The sequence below is a fragment of the Canis lupus genome, chromosome 33 (assembly GCF_048164855.1).
Source record: "Canis lupus baileyi chromosome 33, mCanLup2.hap1, whole genome shotgun sequence".
Lineage (NCBI taxonomy): Eukaryota > Metazoa > Chordata > Mammalia > Carnivora > Canidae > Canis > Canis lupus.
The window spans coordinates 20,150,663-20,164,274 of record NC_132870.1 but is presented as its reverse complement, the minus strand read 5'-3'; the positions used below and the strand labels follow the sequence as shown (position 1 = coordinate 20,164,274).

At 34.2% G+C, this 13,612-nt stretch overlaps 1 protein-coding gene across 35 annotated transcripts in view; it reads left to right on the top strand.

Moving 5' to 3' along the window:
• STPG2 (sperm tail PG-rich repeat containing 2) overlaps window positions 1-13,612 on the top strand; it is a 531,130-nt gene that overhangs the window by 326,141 nt on the left and 191,377 nt on the right. For 2 of the 35 annotated variants that reach the window (XM_072810717.1, XM_072810715.1), the window contains exon 13: window positions 9,045-9,089. The exons of 32 other annotated variants lie outside the window; for them this stretch is intronic. In XM_072810717.1, the coding sequence (XP_072666818.1) occupies window positions 9,045-9,089 (45 nt within the window). Of the gene's footprint in view, window positions 1-1,167; window positions 1,351-9,044; window positions 9,090-13,612 lie in introns of those variants that run through there. One more of the 35 variants, XM_072810718.1, reaches the window with a different exon arrangement.

The window sequence follows — 13,612 nt, the reverse complement described above, 5'->3', positions numbered from 1 at the left end:
GTTTGAGAAGAATTGGTATTAACTCCTTTTTAAATGTTTGGTAGAATTTACCTATGAAGCCATCTGCTCCTGGACTTTTTTATTTGTTGGGAGTTTTTTGATCAGTGATTCAATTTCTTTGCTGGTTATGAATCTGTTCAACTTTCTATTTCTTCCTGTTTCTGTTTTGGTAGTTTATATGTTTCTAGAAATGTGTCCATTTCTTTTAGGTTGTCCTATTTGGAATATAGTTTTTCATAATATTCTCTTCTAATTATATTTCTGTGATGTTGGTTATTATTTCTTCTCTCTTGTTTGTGATTTTATTTATTTGAGTCATTCCTCTTTTTTTGGATAAGTCTAGCTAGGAGTTTATCCATTTTATTAATTCTTTCAAAGAACCAACTCTTAGTTTCGTTGATCTAGTATACTGGCTTTTTGTTGTTTGTTTCTATATATTTATTATTTCTCTTCTTCTGCTGGCTTTAGGCCTTATTTGATGTTCCTTTTCTAGTTCTTGCTTCTTGAGGTTGGCCTATATACTGTATACTTTCTGCTTATGACCAACTTTGCTGAATCTGGACCAACAGGTTCTAGACTGTCTTACTTTCATTTTCATTTCCTTCCATCTATTTTTTAAAATTTCTTCTTTAATTTCCTGGTTAGCCCATTTATTCTTTAGTAGAGTATTCTAAAACCTCCATGTATTCATGATCTTTCCAAATTTTTTCTTGTGGTCGACTTCAAGTTTCAAAGTACTGTGGTCTGAAAATATGCATGATACGATTTAAAATCTTTTGTGCTTGTTGAGGTGATTTGTGACCCACTATGTTATCTATTCTGGAGAATGTTCCATGTGCACTTGAAAAGATGTATATTCTGCTGCTTTATGATAAAATGTCCTGAATGTGTCTGTTAAGTCCATCTGGTCCAGTGTGTTTTTCAAAGCCATTGTCTCCATTGATCTACTTAGATGATCTGTCCATTGCTGTAAGTATTAAGTCCCCAACTATGATTGTATTATTATCATTGAGTTTCTTTAAGTTTGTTATTAATTGAATTATATATTTGGGTGCTCCCAAGTTGGGGGCATAAATATTTACAGTTGCTCAATCTTCTTGATGGATGGATTCCTTAATGATACATGCCTTATTCAACTCTTGTCATGTTTTTTTATTTAAAATCTAGTTTGTCGGGACACCTGGTGGCTCAGTGGTTGAGCATCTGCCTTCACCTTGGCATGTGATCCCGGGGTCCTGGGATGGAGTTCCACATCAGGCTTCCTGCAAGCAGCCTGCTTCTCCCTCTGCCTGTGTCTCTTCCTCTCTCTGTGTGTCTCTGTGTGTGAATAAATAAATAAAATCTTAAAAAAATAAAATCTAGTTTGTCTTATATAAGTATGGCCATTCTGACTTTTGTTTGACATCCATTAACATGATAGATGGTTCTCCATCCTTTCACTTTCAATCTGGAGGTATCGTTAGTTCTAAACTGAGTCTCTTGAAGGCAAGTAGATAGATAGGTATTATTGTTTTTTTTTTTATCATCTCTGATACCATATGTCTTTAATTGGAATGTTCAGTCCATTTACATTCAGAGAGATTATTGATCGATATGAATTTAGTGCCATTGTGTTACCTATAAAGTTGGTATTTCTGGTGATGTTCTCTGGTCCTTTCTAGTCTTTGTTGACTTTGGTCTTTCTTTCCCACTCAAAGAGTCCCCTTTAAGGTTTCTTGCAGGGCTGGTTTGGTGGTCATGAACTTCTTTATTCTTTAGTCTTTGTTTGTCTGGGTTACTTTATATATCCTTCTATTCTGAATGATCACCTTGCTGAATAGAGTATTCTTGTCTGCATGTTTTTTCCATTCAGCACATTGAATATATCATGCCACTATTTTTTGGCCTGTCAAATTTTTGTAGACAGATCTGCTGGGAACCTGATCTGTCTTCCCTTGTAGGTTAAGGACTTTTTTATCTTTCTGCTTTCTGGATTCTTTCCTTGTATGTGTATTTTGTGAACTTGATGACAATTTGTCTTGATGTTTGCTGTCTTTGTTGATTTTGTTGGGAGTTCCTGTGCCTCTTGGATTTTGATGTCTGTTTCTTCCTCCAGATTAGGGAAGTTTTCAACTATAATTTGCTCAAATAAACCTTCTACCTCTTTTCCTCTCTCTTCTTCTGCTATTATGCTTTATGGAGTCACCGAGTTCCCTGTCTACATTCATGTTCCAAAAGTTTTCTTTCCCTTTTCCTTTCAGCTTATTTTCTATAATTTTATCTTTTTATATCACAGATTCATTCCTCTGCTTCATCCATCCTTGTTTGCAATACATCCAGTCAGTTTTGAATCTCTTATTTTTATAGCTTTTTTTTTTTTTTTTTTTGGCCTGACTTGTTTTTAGGCCTTTTAACTCTATAGTAAGGATCTCTCTGGTTCCTTCTGTATTTTTTTCAAGCTACTATCTTTATGATTGGTGTTTTAAATTCTGGTGCAGACATATTACTTATATTTGTTTTTATTAGATTCCCCACCTATGACCTCTTCTAGTTCTTTCTTTTGGGATGAATTCCTCCATCTCGGCATTTTGCCTAAATCTCTATGTGTTAGGAAAAACTGTTATGTTTCATGCTCTTGAAAATAATGCCCATATTAAGAAGAGGTCATATACTGTCCGGGGCCTGGCACTTCAGGAAGTTTTTTGGTGTATGCTGTATGCACTGTGCTGTTCTGTTTTGGCTGCTCTTTCCCTCAGATCAATCCTCTGCAGAATTTCTCCTCGCCTTCAGTGTGGAGTATTTGGACCTGGTCTAATACATGTTGAGTTTTAACTAGATGTATGTGCTTTGATCTGCTTGATAGAAAAGACTAGATCCTATCAGTCCTAGAACTGAAGTTTTGCTGCACTCTCTTTTCTTTTCCTTTTTTTAAAAAATATTTTATTTATTTATTCATGACACAGAGAGGCAGAGACATGGGCAGAGGGAGAAGCAGACTCCCTCTGAGGAGCCTGATGTGGGACTTGATCCCAGATCCCAGGATCATGCCCTGAGCCAAAGGCAGACACTCAACTGCTGAGCCACCTAGGCATCCCACAGCACTCTATTTTCACTAGACTGTGCCTGTAGGGGGTTTGTGCTGGTGTTCTGGGGTAAGGGCCTGCTGCACTGGTTCTCAGGTGGACTTGCCCTTGTAAAGAGCTACCTGCATGGTGCAGTGGGGCGGGGCTTGGTGTAAGTGGCAAGAGCCTCAACTAGGGACCCTGTGTTTCTCATTGAAATCTGTCCATGTTGGTGGGCTAGGGGAGAATGGCATCACCCTGCACTCTCATCTCTGGCGAGGAGAGTTCACTCCTGCCACTGCTAGGAAGCCTCCCTAAAGAGCAAACAGTCCTCTTCTGTCCCACGTTTCTGTCAGAACCCTGTCTTCACCATTTCTGTTTCTGAACCATCTGCCTTTCTGGAGGCATAGTACTTCTGTGTTTTATCTCAGGAACACAGCTGGGTTTCAAAGCTCCAGATTTTAGGACCGGGTATGGTATGCTAATCCTCTGGGGTAGAGTCTCATTGCACTGTGGCTGGCGTTGGTTTGTCACAGAAAAGCAGCCAAACAATCATGGGGGGAGTTTATGATTAAGTGCAGCCTAAAGGTGACTTCCAGGTTAGCAGCTTCAGCAGGTGCCTCTGCTGCTATGCTAAGTAATGGGGTCACTCAGTGCTGCCCACCTTCTCATTTATGCCCTAAAAGGCAGTGCCACTTCTCCCAAATGTACTCAAAGAAGAGTTCTCCCCATGTAACCCAGGGGATCCTCAGACCATGCTGTCTGCTCCCAGGCCTCTGTTTTCTTTCCACATGGGAATACCACTAAGGCCAATAGACACAACCCCAGTGATGGTGTATAGACTTCTAAAATTTTAGACTTCAAGCTCCACTTCTTATAAAAATTTGCAATAATCAGCCCCTCTTCTTTTCCTAGTAAGTAGTTTTGGAAAAAAGTTTCTCTTGTGCAATCCCCTGTGTGCTGCTTTCACTTTCTTTCTTTCTCTCTCTCTTTCTGCCTCCTCTCTCTGTGATCAGGGTTCCCTCCCCTCTGAAGCACCCACAGTTCTTTTCTCCTCCAAATCAACTCTCTGCAGCTCCTGCTTTCCATGATTTGGCTGTTTCTCCCTCTACCTGTGCAGCTTGTTCTCTCAGTCCTCAGATTGATTTCTTGGGTTTTCAGAATGATTTGATATTCATCTGGCTCTGTTCAACAGATAGGGCAAGGATAGAGATCCCTACTGCTCCACCATCTTAACTCTTCCTTCTCCATTTATTTTCTTAATGTGCACTTGCCCAAATTGAACTTAATTGTATTTAAGGTCTTTGATGACTATTTATAATTCTAATTATACTTTATATCATCTATTGAATAACTTGGTATAAGTAGCAGATAAGCAGACAGATTTTCAATTACCATTATTTAGCTAAACATTTAGAAATTTATTAAAATTTTTCTTCATTTGGATCTTAAGTGAATATTTGTTTAAATTATATCTTAATACTTGAATAAAGATTATGTTAAGCCCAGAAATAGTAGACTACTAACTTGAAAAACCTCATGGTTATGTACATTGCTTTTAGATCATAGAATTTGGGACTTGAGGGGTAACTGAAACATTATTACCTCACTTAATTCTTTAATATGCTCTCTAATTTTATTCTTTTATTGAACATCTAAAGTATACAAATAAGCTAGGAATTGTGAAGGATATGTGAGTAGATTAGTCTCTAGGTGTTAACATTGAAGGATTAAAAAATATAAGTGTATAATTAGAAAGACCATGGTTTAGTAAAGAATAATTTCAGAACACATGCCAAATTCTTTCGTGTGTGTGTGTGTGTGATGGACACGTGCTATGGTATATTCAAAAATTCCCCCTTTTCCAGTTTTACTGAGAAGTAATTGACATATATCAGTGCAGTGTATAAGTTTAAGGTGTACAGTGTGATGGTTTGATTTATATATATTGTGAAATCATTACCACAGTAAGTTTAGTTAGCATCCGTCATTCAAAAGATCCCTCTTTAATTCTGACTTTGTCATTACTGATATTTTTTGGAAGCAATTTCATCCCCAAATCCTCTCCCATTCCATGTAGGCAGACAGAAGGAAAAGGCCAGGATCTTAAGACTTGCATATATGGTTTCATTTGTTCTCCTTAATCTGGACTTAAATTAGAAAGAATATTAAAATGTCAAGTATATAATTTGAGGGAAAATGGAAATTTCCATTTGGGAAATTAGTCACACAAATAATTTTAGAGAAAAAGTAAATATCAATTTATAAAATTAAGTGTAATGCATTTACCACTCTGATGTGTTTCATCTAATGGAGAAAAAAGATTCTTAGTTAACTAAAAAGTGATTTAAAATCATGATTTTTTTAAAAATTTTTATTTATTTATGATAGTCACACAGAGAGAGAGAGAGAGAGGCAGAGACATAGGCAGAGGGAGAAGCAGGCTCCATGCACCGGGAGCCCGACGTGCTATTCGATCCCGGGTCTCCAGGATCGTGCCCTGGGCCAAAGGCAGGCGCTAAACCGCTGCGCCACCCAGGGATCCCCTAAAATCATGATTTAAAATTTATCAAAAAATAAAAATATTTTTGCCCACCAGTTGATTTGACACCAAAATTAAAAGTGGAGGAGTTATGTACAAAATCCCCCTACCTAACTAATTTACATATTTAACTAGCTTGCATACATTATTTTTAACTAGTTTACTATTTAACATAGTTCACATCAGTGTTCTGTGTTGTACATGGTTGTGGGTTTTTACAAATGTGTAATGTCCTGTCCTACCATTATGATATTGTGCAGAATAGTTTTACAGCTTTATAAAATTCCTGTGCTCTACCTATTCATCCCTCCCTCTCTTCCTGTGATTCCCTGGCATTCATTGATCTTTTTATTGTCTCCACAGTTTTGCCATTTTGAATGTCATATTGTTGCAGTCACACAGTGTGTAGGTGTTCAGACCGACTCTTTTCTTTTTTTTAAATTAATTAATTAATTTATTAATTTATTTATTTTTTCAGACCGGCTCTTTTCACTTAAAAAAATGCATGTGACATTCCTCCATTTCCTTTTACAGCTTGATACCTCATTTCTTTGTATCACTGAATAATACTTCAACTTTATTGTATTGTATCTGTTCACCTATTAAAGGATATCTCAATTATTGTCTTTGGCTTTTCTTGACAGGTATGAATGAAGTTGCTATAAACATTTATGTGTAGATTTTGGGTGGACCTAAGATTCAACTCATTTGTGTAAATGGTACAATTGTTGGATCATAAGGCAAGATTATATTTAGCTTTGTAAAAAACTGCCAGATTAACTTCTAAAGTGGCTGTACTATTTTTCATTCCCACTAGCAATGAATGAATTCCTGTTGCTTCACATTCTTCGTCAGCATTTGGTATTATCAGTGTTTTGTATTTTAGCCATTCTAATAGGTGTGTAGTGGTATCCCATTGTTGTTTGAATTTGAAATTTCCTAACTACATGATTTTGAGTTTTTATATGCTTGTTTCCCATCTGTATCTCTTTGGTGAAGTATCTTTTCCTTTCTTTTGCCCATTTTGCCAATTTTTAAAAATTGTTGGGTTTCTTTGAATATTTTGGATACAGTCCTATATTTAACATGTGTAAAACACATTGTAAAACACATATGACATGTGTCTTACAAATATCTTATCCCAGTCTGTGGCTAGTCTTTTCATTCTCCTAATGTATATGTACATATAATAAATATATATGTATACATATAATAAATAAATATATATTTTGAATATTGATGTCTGTTTCAGTATGATTTGGATTGCCTTCATTCTTCTGCCAAAAGTCAGTAGACTATATTTCTATTTTGGCGCTCTATATACTGGTCCATTGATCTATTTGTTCTTTTGCCAGTATCATATTGTCTTGATCACTGTAGTAGTATAGTTAGTCTTGAAGTCAGGTAGTGTTTGACCTATAATTTTGTTCTTTAGTATTATGTAGGCTATTCTTGGTCTTTTGCCTTTCCATATAAACTTTGTCACTTTTTCGATATCCACAGAATAATTTTCTAAGATTTTGATTGAGAATGCATTGAATCTATATTTGGAAGAATTGATATTTTAATAACATCAGGGCTTTCTTTTCTTTTTTTTCTTTATTTTTCTTTTTTCTTAGGGCTTTCTTTTCATTAACTTGGAGTACTTCTCCATTTATTTCTATTATTTTTTATTTCTGTCATCAGAATTTTGTAGTTTTCCTTGTATGAATCTTATATATGTTACATTTATACCTATTTCATATTTTGGGGTGCTTATAGAAATAAGATTGTGTTTTTAATTCCCACTGTTCGCTCTTTGTGAAAGGAAAGCAATTGACTTTTGTATACAAATTTTTTTATCTTGCAACTTTGCTATAATCACTATTTTCAGAAGATTTTTTTGTTGATTCTTTTGGATTTTCTACATTTATATTCTATTATGTTCCAACATATTAAGTAGGAATTATATTATATTCCAAAATTATATTATGTTATATTCCAACAAAAACGACTTTATTTCTTCCTAGTGAATCAGTATACCTTTACTTACTTTTCCTTTTTATTATTGCTTTAGCTAGAATTTCTAGCACAATAGTGACTAAGAGTGATGAGTGGGGACATTCATCTCTTATTTCTGATCTTAGGAAAAAGCATCTAGTTTCTCACCATTAAGTATGATTTTGACTGTAGGTTTCTTTTAATAGATGTTCTTTATCCAGTTGAAGAACTTCCTGTTTATTCTTAGTTTTAATCATGAATGTATATTAAAATTTGGTAAATCCTTTTCCTGCATCTGTTAATTCAGATTACAAGATTTTTCTTCTTGTTAAATCTCCTTATAAGCTTGTTGATAATAGACATCCTTGCAGTCATGCTAGTCGTGTGATGGAATACTTATCTATGAAGTGCTTTTATAAAAGGATGTACCATGTTTGTTGAGGTTGTTAATTGCAAATAAGTCTGAAATTTATTGATTTATGAGGCATAATTCTCTGGAAAATGTCATTTAATCTATACAATTATGGAAGTATAAAATAAAGATGTTTAGTGACTGAATGCTTCCTTTAGTGTAAATAATGTTTTGTATGCATCATTTAGAAACCACACATGTTAAATCTGGGCCATAACCCATCCTAATGTGACCAGGAAGGAGAATTGACACAAATATACTAATGATTGTGCTACTTGCTATGCCTTGAGTAGCGAAGTTCTTTATTTCTGACCTTGAAATATCATCGCTTTTGCTAGCATCCTGAAATAGTAAGTGGCTAAGTTATTAGCCCTTATAAATAGGGTAAGATGAAACCCCAACCCAACACATTTCTTTATGGCAAGAATTGGCTGGAGCTACTTACCAGCTGCTCCTTTCAGTGAATCTTGTTTTCTTCAGTTAGTTATGGTCCCCATTACTGTGGCCACTGTCCATTGCCTCCTTTTACAGTTGAATGGCTTTTTTTTTCTTATTGTAAAATTAAGAGACATTATGGAGTCATGATTATTACCAAGGATTCAAACTATGATTCCTGAATGCAAATCTGAATATTTCACTACGTAAGTCTGTATGGCTTTAGGCAAATTAAAGTTTCTGTGTCTCTGTTTCCCCAGTTGATAATGATGATGGAGGCAATGATAATGCCATCTCTATGTTTGTTGTGAAGATTTACTGATGGAGTTACTAAATTCTACAACCTTAGTTCACTTAGTTAATATGCTTAAAGTACTTAGAATTGTGCTGAACATACAGTACGTTTTAGTGTTACTATTAGAAACCATTCCCCTACTAAAAGTGGGAAAGTTACAGAGAGGTATTTGAGTCAAAAAAATTGAGAATAAGACATTATTTGTGGATTTTTCTGTGTGCTTATACAAATTGTATCTGTATTGGACAGTTTTAGCAATATTCTGGGTAGTTATAGGAAGTTGGAAACATAACATAACCTGGTTGTCTTTGTGACCTAATTTTTGTAATTATTTTTTAGGTTTTATGGAAGTTTGCATTAGAAATTTTAAATTTGGAAGAAAAGGTAACAGAAAATTTTTGAAGATTTTATTTATTTATCCATGAGAGACAGAGAGAGAGAGAGAGAGAGAGAGAGAGGCAGAGACACAGGCAGAGGCAGAAGCAGACTCCATGAAGGGAGCCTGACGTAGGACTCAATCCTGGGTCTCCTGGATCACACTCTGGGCTAAAGGTGGCACTAAACCACTGAGCCACCTGTTATTATTTACTTCTGTAAAGTAACAGAAACTTAAATAAAATCTCAACAATGAGAAGGGAGCATCCTGAAGATCATTCTAAGCATTCTTTGTATAAAAGACTATCTCTAAATATTATCAGAACATCTACTAATAATTAAATAGTATAAAAATAGTACCAATTCTCAACTTATTCAATTCAGAGATCAAAACAGAAAATCTAAAAAAAATTTTTTTTATATATTTCTTCATGAATAAATGATGCTCAAGATGGTTTCCATCTGTCAATTCCTGGTGATGATAGAGGTAGATTAATCATTCAGTTTTTGAGGTTGTAATTTTGACTCTCTGGGCCACATACTTTTGTAAATGACATATTTTTGAAGTTACACCTCTTTTGGATGTCTGGTAAAGACTATGACATATAATTCATGAAATGTGGTAGAAGAAACTTTCTTCATTAGCATTAGATTAATGCTAATCTATAGGAAAAAAAGTCCATAGAGTAGACAAATATCTACATTATGGGAGATTTGATCCTGAACATTGTCTATAATATTGTTTGAACAAACCTTTTATTATTAGTGCTCATTTAGAGCAATAGTATTTGACTCAAGTGGTTCTTGACTCAGTAGTTTCTTGGTTCAAATTAGAAAGTTGATTATATTAGTGCAACCAACACTGTCTGTAAATGCTAAATTGGTAGAGGTGCTGAAGATTTCTATGAGGTTGTATTGTTATATCACAAAAGAAATTCAACAGGGAAATAAACAGAACAAATACATTCAATAAGTAATATTAGAGCAACTCTACCATGCCTCAAATCTCTTTTGAATAATTCTCATATAAAGGCCATTTCAACACATAGGTTGCTTTGCTAAAATGAAGTTGATATCTGGTAAAGGTCTGGTTTCTGACTTGATTTTTTAAAAAGTTATGCCTTTTGTAAAGTGCTGAATTGCTTATACAGTCAGTTCCAATTCACTAGAATCAGACGAAAGGGATATGTGTTATCATTTTCCATAAAAAAAAGACTGAAGATTTAATACTAAACATAGAATGCCAATTTATGAATATCCAGAGAAACTAGTGACATCACTCACTTCATTCAAGAAAACAAAATTTACTGTATTCTGGGCAGCTAAAATGGATATAAAATCAAGCTTCACTGATTCCTAACATAGCATATAATTTCTCCCATAAATGCTATTTTTACTCTGGCTAGAATGCTTCCTGAAACATTTTAATAAATTTCCTTTTCTTGTTTCTATATAAAATGTAAAATGAACCTATTCACAGAAGAGGTCAGAACCATTGCTCAATTCAACATTCTGCATATTATGTAAAATTATATTTTCAGTTAAGAATAATTATGTTTTAGATATTGTCACTTCCTTTTTACTTTCATCATTGTTCAGGGTTTCTTTTGGATTGTATATTTCTCTAGGAAATACAATTATAATACTGTGTAACTGCATGTACAGAGGCAAATAGCATATAACCAGTTTGAATTGAAATGCAGATGCCAACATCCTAATAATGAGTAATGCAAATATATGTTTGAGCAAAATCATAAGTCATAGATTTTTACAAATTCTTAAAGTAATTGGAATTTTATGTGGTAAAATTCATTAAAGCCACATCTCTATTATAGTTTTGATTACAGTTACTGTTTATTTGCTAAATGCAAGATGATCTTGGAGGTGAGGAAGGCTTAAAGGGAAAACTGTGTATATCTTGTTATTGTTGAGGTCTTAATAGGTGGCACAGTCAAGTCATTAGGAGTTCACTTTTCTGGTAAGACAGGTATAGGAGCTCCACTGCCTAATCCACCGACTCCCTATTTCATTCATATCCAGAGAATTTGAGAACTAAGCCACAGATTCACCTTTAAAATAGGGATGATAATAGGATCTAGTTGATAGAATATGTTAAGGGTTATGAAAAAAGTATGTATGCTACCTGGCACACTGTAAGTGCTGATTACATTATTTACATTTAAAAAATTATTAGTATATACCGTTAAAAAACAACACATTTCTATAAGTATGACCTAATCTATTAGTAAATATTTAGTTTGAATTATTTTTTATTTGCATATAAACAACTTCAAAATGTCTGTGTTGACTTTATTCCTTGTAAGGGGATCTTTCTTTAGTTTTTTCATCTGCATGTTAGCAGAGAAATCTTTAGTGTATCGTTATTAATTAGCTCTATATGTTTACTACTGGCATGATTTCATAGTGGTTCCATTAGAAAATTGGAAAAAAGTAATTCACTCTAAGTATGAGGTCCAAATTAGATGTTAAAATGTATGATTAAAATGAACTTTAGATGTTTTTGTTGAGGTATATACTTTCTGTAGTATCTTGCATTTCCATTTACTATTTTTTCTCTCCATATATCTATACATAAATCATAACAACCCCACAAAACATTTAAAGAAACAGTTATGTAGGTTTTCCCAAGAAACAATATCTAATGGCATATGTATATTGATTTTCCATGGTTCTTTAAGAAATATGTGTACAATTTTAATGAGAACTAGAACAACCTCCTAATCTTAAAATTACCCATGTTGATTAGGAGTAGGCTCAGCTGCTTATAAAAGAAAACTCAAAATGACCATAGAAATTTCTTCCTCTTTCATATAAGAGATAAGCAATCTAGACCTCATATAGAGGCTCCATGGAGTCACCAGGAACTTGAGCTTCAGCTAGCTCACCCTTAACAACCGTTGGTCATGTGGTCTTTACCCTCTGGTTCAAGACAGCTTATTCCAGGTATCACATCTAAGGTCCAGATTTAGATGGAGGAAAAAGAAAGAGGATCCTTTCTCCTTTTGAAGGAAATACCTATATTTGACAGAAAAGTTATTTTTAAAATTGAATAACAATTTTCTTTACTTATTGATAGCCAGTACATGGCCACATCCCCATTGAGGGACCCCACTGAAAATTGGAATATTAAAACCAATCAGCAGTCTCTGCCAGACTGTCTTTTGAAGACTACAGGTACATACTCAAAAATATTAAAGACAACTGTTAAATCTGGCTTTGTAAACTAAAAAAAATTGGTCAGGCTATTACAACCTAGTCATCATTTGTTTTTTTCAATTAAATTGTTATAATAGCTACAATTGGTTCTGCATCATCTGCTAAGAAAATTGTTGAGTTATTAAAAAACAGTAAATGTCATGTCATACTACTCACCTCTCCAATACATCAAACCATTTCAGAGTTCCTTTAAAGCATTTTTACTAAGTAGGTAACAATCTTCAGTTGCAGAGTGCATTATATGGTTTATAAGCAGATAGTGCCTGGCTGTCTGTGAGGAGTATTGCTATAGTACTATATTTGTATTGACAAAGTGCTTCAGTAATTGACTTCTAGGGGAAAAAAAATTTACCTCATACTTTTAATTTTGAAAAAAAAACCCAGAAAAATACTATCCTAAATTTGTTAAGAATTTAAATTGAAATAGCTATCTAATTCAGAAAGTTGTTCATATGAATAATTATTTTTGTTCAAAGTAGCACTGTTCTTGCTTTCTATTGAAACTGCTAACATATGAGAGAACTCATCAGAGAATTTAAAAATGAAGGTTCTTGTCTGTCTTGGTTAAGGGAACCAAGTCATTTGCTTTAGGATTCAAGATCCTTATAGCAACACAGCAATTAACTTTAATTTATCAAGATATAGAATTCTAGAATTTGTGAAAACCTTTTGAGAATATATCTTTCAATTCTGTCATTTTATAGTCGAGGCACTAAAGTCTAGAAAGTCTAAGGTTACACTAATGAGCTAGTGGCAGCGCTGAAACCAGGACTAGGGTTTTACTACTTTTTAATCTAGTGCCTTCTATCTCCCCTACTTTTTCCCCCACCTCCTTCGCTTATCTTCCTTCCTTCATCTGCTTTCTGTATTTTATTAGTGTAAGCATTAAAATATTTGTATATGATACCAGGTCAGATGTAGAAAAGAAAATAAATTTGTTTTGGCAAATAATAACTTGATACAGAAAATAAAGTGCTTATAATGTTGTTGGAGAAGTTGACAGAGAGAACTCCAGGCTGTGCTTCCAGAAATAATTGCAGAACACCATGGTACAGTCCACCAGAGGAGCTGAGACTGCTGCCATACATTTCTCTCCACATCCATAAAACTAATAATTGGAATCTGGAATGCTGGTAGGTAGGCTGCACTACTTCATAACTGCCACTTAACATACATAAAGCTACTGAGTGGACCTTGGAATATTGCAGCACAAAACTCCGTGTATTAAATGTGTTTGCCAGCAGAGCTAAGAACAAAATAACGGCCTCCCCTTCAATATACCTACCATTTTACAT